Raw genomic sequence first — 13555 nt, 5'->3', positions numbered from 1 at the left:
TTTGTGATGAGATAAACTGAGCTTGTTTTTCATTTGTTGACTCTTCATTTTAATTTTTTTTTTTTTAATAATCACATTACTTTTTTGATATATGGATGTTATATCTTTTTTAACTCCAGGGTTAAATAAACTCTAAAGGAAACATGTTTTCCTCTAACATGTTTCCAAGTTTATTTTGTAAAGGTAACTGCCAAGTTGTCTCAATACATTTTCTTTTCTTTTTTTGAGACAGGGTCTTACTCTGTCACCCAGACTGGAATGCAGTGATGCGGTCACAGATCACTGCAGCCTTAAACTTCTGGGCTCAGATGATTCTTCCCCCTCAGCCTCCCGAGTAGCTGGGACTATAGGGGCACACTGTCATGCCTAATTTGTTTTTCTTTTTTTTTTTCTTTTGGTAGAGACTGGGTTTTGACATTTTGCCCAGACTGGTCTTGAACTCCTGAGCTCAAGCAATCTGCCCGCCTCAGTCTCCCAAGGTGCTGTCATTACAGGATTGAGTCACTGGGCCTGGCCTCAATACATTTGTTGCATAATTTATCTCTTCTTTGTTGGTTTGGATGCCACTTTTATAAAATCTGAATTCCTAGTACGTTTGGATCCATTTCTAGACTTTCTTTTTTTGCTGTTTAAACTAATATACTGATGGGTATGTTTTTAAGAAATAAAATGGCTACACATAGCATTAAGAAGTGTTAGTATAAAGAGAACTTAAATTTCTTCAAGGTCCTCTGTGACCCAGGGGCTTTTTACATGTATTAACTCACTTAACTGTTATTCTCACTAATTCAGTTTGTAACTGGAATTTGTAGAATGTGCAGTTGGCTAAATTTTCTTCAACGTTGGTTTTTTTCTTCAGCTGTGATGCAGATCCATCTGCCCTAGCAAAATATGTTCTGGCTTTGGTAAAGAAAGACAAAAGTGAAAAAGAGTTAAAGGCATTATGTATTGATCAGCTGGACGTATTTCTTCAGAAAGGTAAGATCTTTGGTTTGAAAATACTACTATATTTTAAAAAGTTATTTAAGCCTTGGCACGATGGCTCACGCCTGTAATCCCAGCACTTTGAGAGGCTGAGGTGGGTGGATCACCTGAGGTCAGTAGTTCAAGACCAGCCTGGCCAACATGATGAAACCCTATCTCTACAAAAAATATAAAAATTAGCTGGGCATGATGGTGGATGCCTGTAGTCCCGGCTACTTGGGAGGCTGAGGCAGGAGAATTGCTTGAACCTGGGAGGCGGAGGTTGCAGTGAGCCAAGATCGCGTCATTGCACTCCAGCCTGGGTGACAGAGTGAGACTCATCTCAAAAAAAATAAAGTTATTTAAAATAAGTTTATCCACAGAATATTAAAGGAACTTAGTAAGAAGCCCTAATTTTACCAAAGTTAAATAAACAATATTATTACTGAGTATATCCATAACTTATTTAAAATGGATGCCACCTCTCAGTAATGTCCACGTGCTTATTCTTAAAGCATGTTGATATTTTTTCTTATGTAGATTAAAAGATTAAGAAAATGACTGCTTAATTATTTAAAGCTAATACTGCTTAGGAAACTACTTTGAATCTTAACTAGCACATTGCTTTTCAGCTTTTTGCACATTGCCACATCTAGATAATGATAGTGTTTGTGTTTGCCACACTGAGTAGGCTACATGGAGAAAACTTAGTCATGGCTGGAAGTGACTGGCCCGGAGGCTGCGGCCGTTCCAGCCCCTGCCATCTTGAAAATAGCATGAATCAGTATTGCCTCAGGACTTGTGCCATGGCACACTGGTTGGGAAGCTGTTGATATTAGTATATTTTCTTTCTTTTTTTTTCTTTTTTTTGAGATGGAGTCTTGCTCTGTCACCCACGCTGGAGTGCAGTGGCGTGATCTTGAGTGCAATGGCGCGATCTCAGCTCACTGTAGTCTCCGCCTCCTGGGTTCAAGTGATTGTCCTGCTTCAGCCTCCCTAGTATCTGGAATTACAGACACCTGCCATCATGTCTGGCTAATTTTTGTGTTTTTTTAGAGACGGGGTTTCACCATGTTGGCCAGGCTGGTCTTGAACTCCTGACCTCAGGGGATCCGCCCGCCTTGGCCTCTCAAAGTGCTGGGATTACAGACGGGAGCCACCATGCCTGGCCAGTACTAGTATATTTTCTAATTTATAAAAGTCAAGGTATATTTCATCATATTAGAGATAAGAGATGTGGAAGCGGAGAATTAATCTTAACAAATGTCTTTTAATCTATGGTGTTTGGTTTTATTTTAGAGACACAGATATTTGTGGAAAACTTTTGATGCTGTGAATACAAAGAGTTACCTACCTCCTCCAGAGCAGCCATCATCAGGAAGCCTGAAGGTAGAATTTTCCCGCACCAAGAAAAGATATAAAGAAAGAAGAGGTAACGATTTGTGTTATACCTTACAGGTTATTTAAACACATAAGAGGAATAACTAAACTGAGTTTTTATCTTCTATATCTTTGTGTTGGGAGTCCTCAGGACCACTCCCAGTTTAAATGATTTCTCTAGGAAGACTCATAGGATTTTGCATGTAATTATGCCCATGGCCCTGGCTTATTTCAGCAAAAGGATTCAAAGCAAAGTCAGCAAATGGAAAAGGTGTATGAGGCCAAGTCCAGTGGAAAACAAGCGCAATCTTCCAAAGTCCTCAGAGTTCCACAGGATGTGCTTAATTCCCCCAGCAGTGAACTGTAACAACACATGGGGATTAGGCAAGCTCCTTAGAAACTCTGCGCAGCGTTCTTACTTGGAACTGGTCACATAGGCACCGCCTACCTAGTATGTACCAAAATTCCAGACTCCTGGGAGGAAAGCAGATGTTCAGTGTAGACCATATTGTTTCGTAAACAATTCAGGCACAGTGAACCATTCCTTATCAGGGCGTAATGGGAACGCTCAGGAAATCAAAGTGCCTGGGAGCCAGCCAAAGGCCAGCCTTACAAGCATGCTGGCTTTCTAAGGATAGTATTGTCAGGCCCGCTTTTACTCTGCACAATGTCTTACAGAAATAGAGTCTTATTATCTGTTCTATGAAAATAATTAGATTGACAATTGGTCTGTTTGCTTTTGTCCTACGTGCATTTTATTTTAGTAGGGGACTGTTTTTAAGGTAGTAAAATACAAGGACCTTCACAGGACAGTGGAATTGACTTCATACTTCAAGAGGTCCTGAAATTTTTGTGTGTATTTTATAACCTCCTTTCTTCACCCTAATAGTCATACAATAATTTATATCTTTTCAATTTGATGTTAAAAGATTATAATTTGGCCAGGGTGAGCGTGGTGGCTCATGCCTGTAAATCCCAGCACTCTGGGAGGCTGAGGCGGGAGGATCGCTCGAGCCCAGGAGTTTGAGACCAGTCTGGGTAGTATAGTGAGACCTCATCTCTCTGAAAAAAGTTTTAAAATTAGCCTGGTGTGATGGGGTGGTGCATGCTTGTAGTCTCAACTATTTGAAGGGCTGAGGTGGGAGAACTGCTTGAGCCCCAGAGCCTAAGGGTACGGATCAAAGCACTACACTGCAGCCTGGGCAACTGAGCAAGACCCTGTCTAAAAAAAAAAAAAAAAAAACCTATAATTTTAGTGAAAATACTTGTTGGCAGTTAAGCCGTTATGTTTCTGCATTTAGCCCTAGCTTTAGGTCACACAAATCTTGGTTAAAATTTTGGTTCTACAAATCACTGGTTTGTGACCTTGAAAACTTTACTTTTCTGAGCCTCATTTTACTCAGTTGCGAAATGGAAATACTAAAGATTCTTGTGAGGATTAAATAAAATAATGTGTGTAAAGCACTTGATTGGTGCTTTTCATACATTATTTTACTTACTTCTCACACGTGGCACATGGTAGGTTCCCAGTCAATGGTAGCTGCTGTCATTTTTGAGATTGTAGGAGATGTTGCCTTTGTTTTTTTTCTCCTTTAATGCTTTTTCCAGATTATATATAAATAATACATTTTGTTATGCAATAAAATATATATAATATGTAATAATTTTCAAATATATTTTTATCTCTATCTGAATATATTTACACACATATATATTTGTATATTTTCGTATACACATACCCACATGTAATATCCCAATCAGTTTTATCTGCCTGGGAAGACCAGAAATGTAATTTATAACTGAACATATTTCTTACCTAACAGTATAGGGGTTCTGTTAGGAAGAAAGGGACAGTGGATATTGTATTGGCAATTGCTTATGTCACATAGAGATATGCAATGGTTAATTCAAGTTTTGTCTACTGGTGGAACTTTGGGTTGGTTTCAGATTTTTGCTGTTAAAAATTATACTTTGGCCAGGCGTGGTGGCTCACGCCTGTAATCCCAGCACTTTGGGAGACTGAGGCAGGTGGATCACCTTAGGTCAGGAGTTCGAGACCAGCTTGGCCAACATGGTGAAACCCCGTTGCTGCTAAAGATACAAAAATTAGCCGGACATGGTGGCAGTCACCTGTAATCCCAGTTACTCAGGAAGCTGAGACAGGAGAATAGCTTGAACCTGGGAGGCAGAGGTTGTAGTGAACTGAGACCACGCCATTGTACCCCAGCTTGTGTGACAAGAGCGAAACTCCGTCTAAAAAAAAAAAAATATATATATATATATATGTTTTAATTCTCAAAAAATCTTGAGTAGATCATAGTCCCTTGGTTTGAGAAGTAGTCTTCCCCCAAATCGAGTTTGTAGCAAAGCTTTAGTCTTACTATCTATTGATGTAATAATACTTCCTGTTTTTTCAGTCAGTTGTGGGAGATACTTATCCCTGATCTTTCAGAATTGTCAAAATGCCAGACGGCAGTCTACGTTTAAAATGCTGTGGCTATACTAAAAGTTTGCAGATGGGCATGTACTGTGAAATATGGTGATCTGTTAGATTACTCACAAAAGTGCATTGAGTAAATAGAAGGGAAAGCGTGTATCAGAAGGGTTGTATTAGTACCCAGTTTTTTGTCTGGTCTGGGAGGAGAACTGGAATAGGTGGAAAGAGTACAAAAGTACTTGAGTTTAAAAAGGCAAACTGTTGAAAGAATGCTTTAAAGATTATTTCTCCTAGTTTGGTCTGTTAATAGGATTCCCATCTGATTTCTCATCTAAAGTGGCACACTTCTTTTTTGAGATGGAGTCTTACTCTGTTGCCCAGGCTGGAGTGTCGTGGCCCCATAGCAGCTCACTGCAACCTCTTGCTTCCTGGGTTCAAGCAGTTCTCCCTCAGCCTCCCGAGTATCCCTCCTGTAATCCCTTCCTGAGATTACAGGTACGTGCCACCATGCCCAGCTAATTTTTGTATTTTTAGTAGAGATGGGATTTCAGCATGTTGGCCAGGCTGGTCTTAAACTACTGACCTCAAGTGATCCACCCACCTCGGCCTTTAAAAGTGCTGGGATTACAGGTGTGAGTCACTTAGCCCAGCCTAAAGTGTCACATTTGGACAGAAGGTCTTATCAAAGGAATGCTGGAACAGCTGGCATAATCTGGGACATGTGTACCCTGTGCGTAGACTACCTGCATAAGAATATCTTATGGTTCTCAGTAATGCAAAATCTTGAGCCCTGTCTTATTTATGGAAGCCACTTGCACAATATTTCCTGAATTTGTTTAACCTCTAAGTCCTTTTTTTCTAATTGTCTAGAAAAAACAGTGATTCCTTTCGTTCCTATTGTTGAGGACCATTGTTCTCAACAATATAGTCTGGAGAAGGTAGCACTGAGAATATTTTCCAGGGTTGCTTTCTAGTAGCTATATGATGTGAATGGAAGCACCTTGTAGGAAACAGGAATATATAGCTGTCATGCTGCCTATGAGAAACTGGAAAACTCTTTTCATCTTATACATGTTTTCCCACGTAGGTATATATAGAAATGTATATAGTAAATGTAGGTATATGATATATAAGTAATATAGAAATGTATATATAAATATATATGATATATAAGTATATATAAATGTATATATAAATATATATAAGTGTATGTAAATATATATTTATGTATTTTTTATATATAAGTATATATATAAATGTGTGTATGTATGTGTATATGTGTGTGTATCTGTATTTATGACTTGGTGAGTTCTAATGTATTCTCCTATTTTCTTTGATGTGTTTGGTACCAGACCAAACTGTTGGTCTTGAACTGCTGGTTTGCCATGAAACCAAAACACGAATATGTGTTAGACTTTTGAAAGAGGAATAAAATTGGATTTCCATTAATTATGTTAAAATGAGCATACTTGCTTAAAATGTTTTCTCACCAGTGTAATCATTTCATTACAGTTAAATGATACTTAGTAGAGAAATTTACTTTGTTTGGATACTTTTAGGAGATGATGATTTTGCTTCTACATTATATAAACTAATTTTCATATTAATTAAATGTTAATGTTAATAAAGTCTTAAAGTAGTAATGTGTCTACCTAAGGCTTTTTTTTTTTTTTTCTGAGACAGAGTCTCACTCTGTCGCTCAGGCTGGAGCATGCAGTGGCGCAATCTCAGCTCTCTGCAGCCTCTGCCTGCTGGGTTCAAGTGATTCTCCTGCCTCAACCTCCAGAGTAACTGGGATTACAGGCACCCGCCACCGTGCCCAACTAATCTTTGTATTTTCAGTAGAGACGGGATTTCACCATGTTGGCCTCGAACTCCTGACCTTGCAATCCACCCGCCTCAGCCTCCCAAAGTGCTGGGATTACAGGTGTGAGCCACCGCGCCCAGCCCTATCTAAGGCTGTTTAACAGTAGAATAAGTACTAAACTTGTACACCTTTTATTGTTTGTTTGTTTGTTTGTATATCAGATCACTAAGGAGGAAGAGCGAGAGAAGAAGTTTTCTAGAAGGCTAAATCACAGTCCTCCACAGTCAAGCTCCCGATACAGGGAAAATAGGTGAGTGGTTCATTGAACCATATTCACTGTTTTGACATAAGTTATCTTTTATATGAATGTTTAGACTTGGATTATCTTTTATGCAGAGACAAGTAGTATCTACTCTTTTATTGGTCTAGGAAAATATAACTAGGTCTGTTTCTATCATGAAAATCTAGATCAGATTTGTAGATCTTGGGAGTGAGTTTAGAACAGTGCTTGATATATATTAGCTGCTAATCTTTTTATTCCTAACTTCAGATTCCAGTAGAATCTTAATGTGTGGCTCTTTTTTTTTTTTTGCCTGCTGTTTCCCTTTAGTGTGATTAAGTTGTTTTTCTCATTCAGGCTTCAAAAACACTTAGAATACAATGCATGCGATACATGTCTGGAAGTGTGAGACTATATGTACGGGATAGTATGTTCTATATGTACTGTAAGTCATATGTATAGATGCCTTTATCTACAGATGCCCAATTGTGTAGTTGCCAGTGTGTATAAGACTAAGGGTTAAGGCTTTAAAAAGATTGTTTTTCATTTAAAAGGGGTTTAGAGTACTAAATATTAAGCTCAGTTTTTTTCAAGTGTCTGATGGTAGGGATAAAAAGTTATATTACAAGAATTAAATATAACTTTTGCATTTAATTAGCTTTTCCTGTGTCACTTAAAATTATTTGTATAAAAGTGACCATATATTTCTTTAGAAGCCGTGATGAGAGGAAAAAAGATGATCGTTCTCGCAAAAGAGATTATGATCGAAACCCTCCTCGAAGAGATTCATACAGAGACCGGTACAATAGAAGACGAGGGCGAAGTCGCAGTTACAGCAGAAGTCGAAGTCGAAGTTGGAGTAAAGAGAGGCTTCGTGAAAGGGACAGAGATAGAAGCAGGACTAGAAGCAGAAGCAGAACACGAAGCAGGGGTAAATAGTACATGTATATGTATATTTTGGTTATCTTTTATTGTGAAAACTCCATGTTTAAGTGTTTTAAAATTGCTTAACATTTTGTCAGCGTTTTCTTCATTTTTTTCTATTATAATGTATTCTGTGGTCCAAGAGAATGCTTCTTAAAAATTCTTTTAAAAGTTTTATTCCGTGCAAATTAAAATCACAGTTACCACTACACGTTCAACAGGATAGCCACAATGATAAAGACTGATTCTGTTCGGTGTTGGTGAGAATGTAGATAAGCTGGAATTCTTTGGAAAACATTTTGGCAGTATGTAAAAATTAACATATGGGTCTGCTATTCTACTTCTTACTGTTTACCTGGAAGAAATGAAAGTTTATGTCCGCACAGATACTTGTTCACAAAGTTCATAGCAGACTCATTTGTAAGAGCCAGATGGAGAAACAGCCTAAATGCCCATCAACAGGTGAATGTATAAACATGTTGTGGTATATCCATACCATAACATGGATGAAAAGAACTTTTGATACATGCAACAAAATGGATGAATCTCAGTATAATTATGCTGAGTGAAAGAAGCAGGAAAACAATATGTATGTATATTAAAATATTTTTTTCTTAGTCTTTGTTTTTGAGACAGAGTATCGCTGTGTCGCCCAGGCTGGAGTGCAGTGGCGCTGTTTCAGCTCACTGCAACCTCTGCCTCCTGAGTTCAAGCGATGATCATGCCTGGGATTACAAGCGAGTACCACCATGCTCGGCTGATTTTTGTATTTTTAGTAAGAGTCATGTTGGGGATTTCACCATGTTGGCCAGACTGGTCTTGAATTCCTGATCTCAGGTGTTTCACCTGCCTCAGTCTCCCAAAGTGCTGGGATTATAGGCCTGAGCCAGTGTGCCCAGCCTAAAGTTTTTAAAAATGCTAACTAATCTGTGATGACAGAGAGCAAAGCCAGTCGTTGCCTGAGATGGGAGTAAAGGAGGGATAGATTACAGATTACAAAGGGGCATGAGGATTATTTTGGAAGTGATGAATATGTACATCATTTCAGTTGTGGTATTGGTTTCAGAGGTGTATACCTTGATTAAAACTTACAATTTAAATATGTTCAGTTTATTATGTATCACTTACACTTCAAAACTGTTTTTAAAAGTTTAAAAAGTTTTATTTCGGGTACATATTTCTACAAGAGCATGTCATTCCCAGCATGTATAATTTTTCTTCTAGTACATGTTATTGAAAGTGAGATATTGTAGTAAAACACTTAAAACACTTTTCAGTAAAACACCTTTTCTCAAGCTTTTTTTTGCTACTCTTAATGCTATTTATGGCCTTTGTATAAGCCCTGTATTCTATTACTCTTTTCTTAGAAATTTTCTGCTGCTGTGATCTAGGTATACTGGGCTTCTTGGAATGTTGCTTCACTTAACTAATCTCTTTAATATTTTTTCTTTTTCTTGAGGACCATATGTATAGTCTAGTTAGTTTCTTTGTGCATGTTTAATATGAACTCCTTTTGGCTCATCCATTCTTATCTTAATAAACAGCCATTGTAGTAACTTCAGATGGATGACTACAAAATGTTCATCACAGGAAATATAACTGTACTTTATTGCATGTTTTGTTTTGTGGTCTGCAATTATGCATACTAAGATTGTGATGAAGAAAATAAAAAATTTATTTTTTCTATAAATAAAACTCTAAGGAAAAACATTAAATACGCAGCGTTACCTGGTTTTGTAGTTTGGGTTATATTGAAAAGAAATAAGTTACCTTTTAACATTGTGTATTAATTGAATATTTTTTAAAAGAAAAGGATTATTATGCAAAATTTAAAACTTTTTTTCTATGTTTATAAAAATATCACTGTTTCTTAGATCAGGGACTTGTTTTTTTAATACAGTGTAGTTTTATATGTCATTTATCTTTTGTTGCAGAAAGGGATCTGGTAAAACCTAAATATGACCTGGATAGAACAGATCCATTAGAAAATAATTATACTCCAGTCTCTTCGGTACCTAGTATTTCATCTGGCCACTACCCTGTACCTACTTTGAGCAGCACTATTACAGTAATTGCTCCTACTCATCATGGTAACAACACTACCGAAAGTTGGTCTGAATTTCATGAAGACCAGGTGGACCATAACTCTTACGTAAGACCACCCATGCCAAAGAAACGGTGTAGAGACTATGATGGTAAGTCTTTCGGCTGTTTTATGAAGTATTTAATTAACATTTCCAGCTGCCTAAATTCTGTGTTTATGTTGTACACAGTTATTCAAAGACTTACCTCTGAAAAGGGGGAAATTAGCCTTAATCACTTTTTGAATTCCTCAGTATGATTGAAACATTTATTAGTTGCCACTAATTATTTGAGTATCAATTTAAAGATAATATTTATTTGCAAGTAAGTCTTAATCAATTTTGGGAGTTTACCAAATGAGTAAATATCTACTGAGTTATTATGAGGGAATCTGCTACTGAAACATTGTTGACAAAAGTCATTTCTTTTGAATGAGTGATTTATTGGACTGTAAGTAGAAATGTACCTAGAAATGTAAATGTCACCTTTGTAAGAATTTTATTAAAGAATTGAAGACTTTTGGCTGGGCGCAGTGGCTCACACCTGTAATCCCAGCACTTCAGGAGGCTGAGGCAGGCGGATCATGAAGTCAGGAGATCGAGACCATCCTGGCTAACATGGTGGGCAACCCTGTCTCTACTAAAAATACAACAAATTAGCCAGGCGTGGTGGCGGGAGCCTGTTGTTCCAGTTATTCAGGAGGCTGAGGCAGGAGAATGGTGTGAACCTGGGAGGTGGAGCTTGCAGTGAGCCAAGATCGCACCACTGCACTCCAGCCTGGGTGACAAAGTGAGACTCCATCTCAAAAAAAAAAAAAAAGAATTGAAGACTTTTAAGGATTTACTGTAAAAGATTTGTAAGTAGTATTAAAGCCATAATTGCAGTCTTTTTAGTTTTAAGCTAGAGATTTAAATGAAGGATATTTCTAAAGACAAAAGTATGACAAAAATTATATTTAAGTCTGATATCTCTTGTTATTTTCGTGTGTGTGTGTGTGTGTGTGTTTAGTATGTATACGTGTTAGTTTGTTTAACATTGCTCTGAAGTAATGCCTGAGCCTGGGAAATTTATAAAGAAAAGAGGTTTCTTTGGCTCATGGTTCTGCAGACTGTACAAAAAGTGTAGTGCCAGCATCTGCATCTGGTGAAGGCCTCAGGAAGTTTGCAATCATGGTAGAAGGCAAAGGGAGAGCAACAAAGAGGGAGTAAGAGTGGGGTTGGTGGTGGGGGAGGTGCCATGCTCTTTTAAACAACTAGTTCCTCTGAACTAATTGAGGGCGAACTCACTTGTTACCTTGTGAAGATCACCAAGCTATTCATGAAGGATCTACCCCCATGACTCTAACATCTCCCACCAGGCCGACCGCCAACATCATTTGTCACATTTCTCTCTCTGTTTTGGAGGGGATGGAGTCTCGCCCTGTCCTCCAGGCTGGAGTACAGTGGCGCAGTCTCGGGCAGGAGACTCGGCCAGTCTCCCAGGTCCTAGCGATTTTCCTGCCTCAGCCTCCCTAGTAGCTGGGCTTGCAGGCGCCTGCCACCACGTCCAGCTAATTTTTGTATTTTTAGTAGAGACGGGGTTTCACCATGTTGGTCAGGCTGGTCTCGAACTCCTGACCTCAGGTGATCCACCTGCCTCAACCTCCCAAAGTGCTGGGATTAACAGGCGTGAGCCACCATGCCCGGCCATATTGTCACATTTCAGCATGAGATTTGGAGACGATAAACGTAGTAACTATATCAGTATGTTAAATATACTCTCACTTGACAAGTATTTATATTACTGGAGAAAAGCAAGTAGCTCTTGGGAAATGGTTAATTATCCTTTTGTCCAATATTAATAATATTCATATTTTTAAATACTTTACTTTTGCTAACTTAGAGAAAATATATATTTCCAGTGCTTTTGACATTTGTTTCTAACTATTCTTTCCCCATAGAAAAGGGTTTTTGTATGAGAGGAGACATGTGTCCTTTCGATCATGGAAGTGATCCAGTGGTTGTAGAAGATGTGAATCTTCCTGGTATGCTGCCTTTCCCAGCACAGCCTCCTGTGGTGGAAGGACCACCTCCTCCTGGACTCCCCCCACCTCCACCAATTCTTACACCCCCACCTGTGAATCTCAGGCCCCCAGTGCCACCTCCAGGTCCATTGCCACCCAGTCTCCCGCCTGTTACAGGTAAGTAAATCTGTTTGTTTGCCTGTATTTATCTAACCATTCTTAAGTCTATTTTTAAAACTTAATAGATTCTTAAATTAAAAGTATCTAAAGGAATCCCAAAACTGCCTGATAGAAATTAATAGCAATATACTTCCATTTGGAATACAGCTCCATTTTGTAGCCTGTGCCAAGCCAGTTACTATGGTTTGGAGTGACCTTGTAAATTAAGTACATCACTGGTAAAACCCAGCTGCCTGCAGGCCTTCATGGCTTAAGGCAAACCTGCTTTGGAATGTGTTAAAAGGATATTCAGTTGTAAGAGCTTGGTGTTTGTAGATATTATAGTTTGATAAATGAGAAGATTATGTTCAGATGTGCAATAACTTGTTTTATTTGTTTGCTTTCAGATGATATTTCTTATTCTTTGGTTTTGACAGGACCACCACCTCCACTTCCTCCTTTGCAGCCATCTGGCATGGATGCTCCTCCAAACTCTGCAACCAGTTCTGTTCCTACTGTAGTAACAACTGGCATTCATCACCAGCCTCCTCCTGCTCCACCCTCTCTTTTTACTGCAGGTGCAGTTTTGGCCCTTTTTATATTCATAATGTAATCTAGTTTTAGGTGAAGAATTTTAAAATGTCTAGAGAGAATTGCTCTGTGAGGACTATTTTTCTCACTAAAATTATGTAGGCATGGTGAATGAACGTTAAGCCCTCAGTTATGAATTGTTTTCAAAACGTTTCTTTTAATAACTTTTAAAATAAAGTTATTTTCTTTTGATACATATAAAGCATGTTATATGTTAATATGCTATATTGTTTACTTTTTCTCTTATCAATATTAAAAAATTACCAAGTGGAGTTTTATAATTGTTTTTTAATTACAGTTTTTGTATTACCAGATACATATGACACAGATGGCTACAATCCTGAAGCCCCAAGCATAACAAACACTTCCAGACCCATGTATAGACACAGAGTGCATGCACAAAGGCCCAACTTGATAGGACTAACATCAGGGGATATGGATTTGCCACCCAGAGGTACTATAATTAATCTTTCCTTCCTGTCATTTTCATAATATAAACAGTGGGAAAACATTTATAAAGAACAGTTGGTCTTGCCTTTATTGGGGTTGGATAAGGAATGGTGATTTATTTTATTTTATTTTACTTTATTTTTAATTTTTGAAGACAGTCTCACTCTGTAGCCTAGACTGGAGTGCAGTAGCGTGATCTCAGCTCACTCTAACCTCTGCCTCAGCCTTCTGAGTAACTGGGATCACAAGCGCATGCCACCATGCCTGGCTAGTTTTTGTATTTTTAGTAGAGATGGGATTTCACCATATTGGCCAGGCTGGTCTGGAACTCCTGACCTCAAGTGATCCGCCCGCCTTGGCCTCCCAGAGTGCTGGGATTATAGGCTTGAGCCACTGTGACTGGCTGGGATGGTGATTTTATTTGTTCCCTGTATCCTTCATTCCCCCATTAGAGAAAATATATTGTGTAATTCTGTATTT

At 38.3% G+C, this 13555-nt stretch overlaps 1 protein-coding gene across 1 annotated transcript in view; it reads left to right on the top strand.

Annotated features, from left to right (window-relative positions):
* The window catches only part of RBM26 (RNA binding motif protein 26), a 90372-nt gene that overhangs the window by 28103 nt on the left and 48714 nt on the right, over positions 1-13555 (top strand). Inside the window, 10 exon segments of the mRNA XM_017871209.1 lie at positions 860-978; positions 2263-2284; positions 2286-2357; positions 2359-2395; positions 6809-6897; positions 7581-7798; positions 9726-9986; positions 11813-12052; positions 12472-12612; positions 12924-13079. Coding sequence (XP_017726698.1) covers positions 860-978; positions 2263-2284; positions 2286-2357; positions 2359-2395; positions 6809-6897; positions 7581-7798; positions 9726-9986; positions 11813-12052; positions 12472-12612; positions 12924-13079 — 1355 coding nt within the window.

Source organism: Rhinopithecus bieti, unplaced genomic scaffold, assembly GCF_001698545.2.
Source record: "Rhinopithecus bieti isolate Rb0 unplaced genomic scaffold, ASM169854v2 scaffold_4981, whole genome shotgun sequence".
Taxonomy (NCBI): Eukaryota; Metazoa; Chordata; class Mammalia; order Primates; family Cercopithecidae; genus Rhinopithecus; species Rhinopithecus bieti.
Note: the sequence above shows the minus strand (reverse complement) of the source record. Positions and strands in the feature narration are given on the sequence as shown.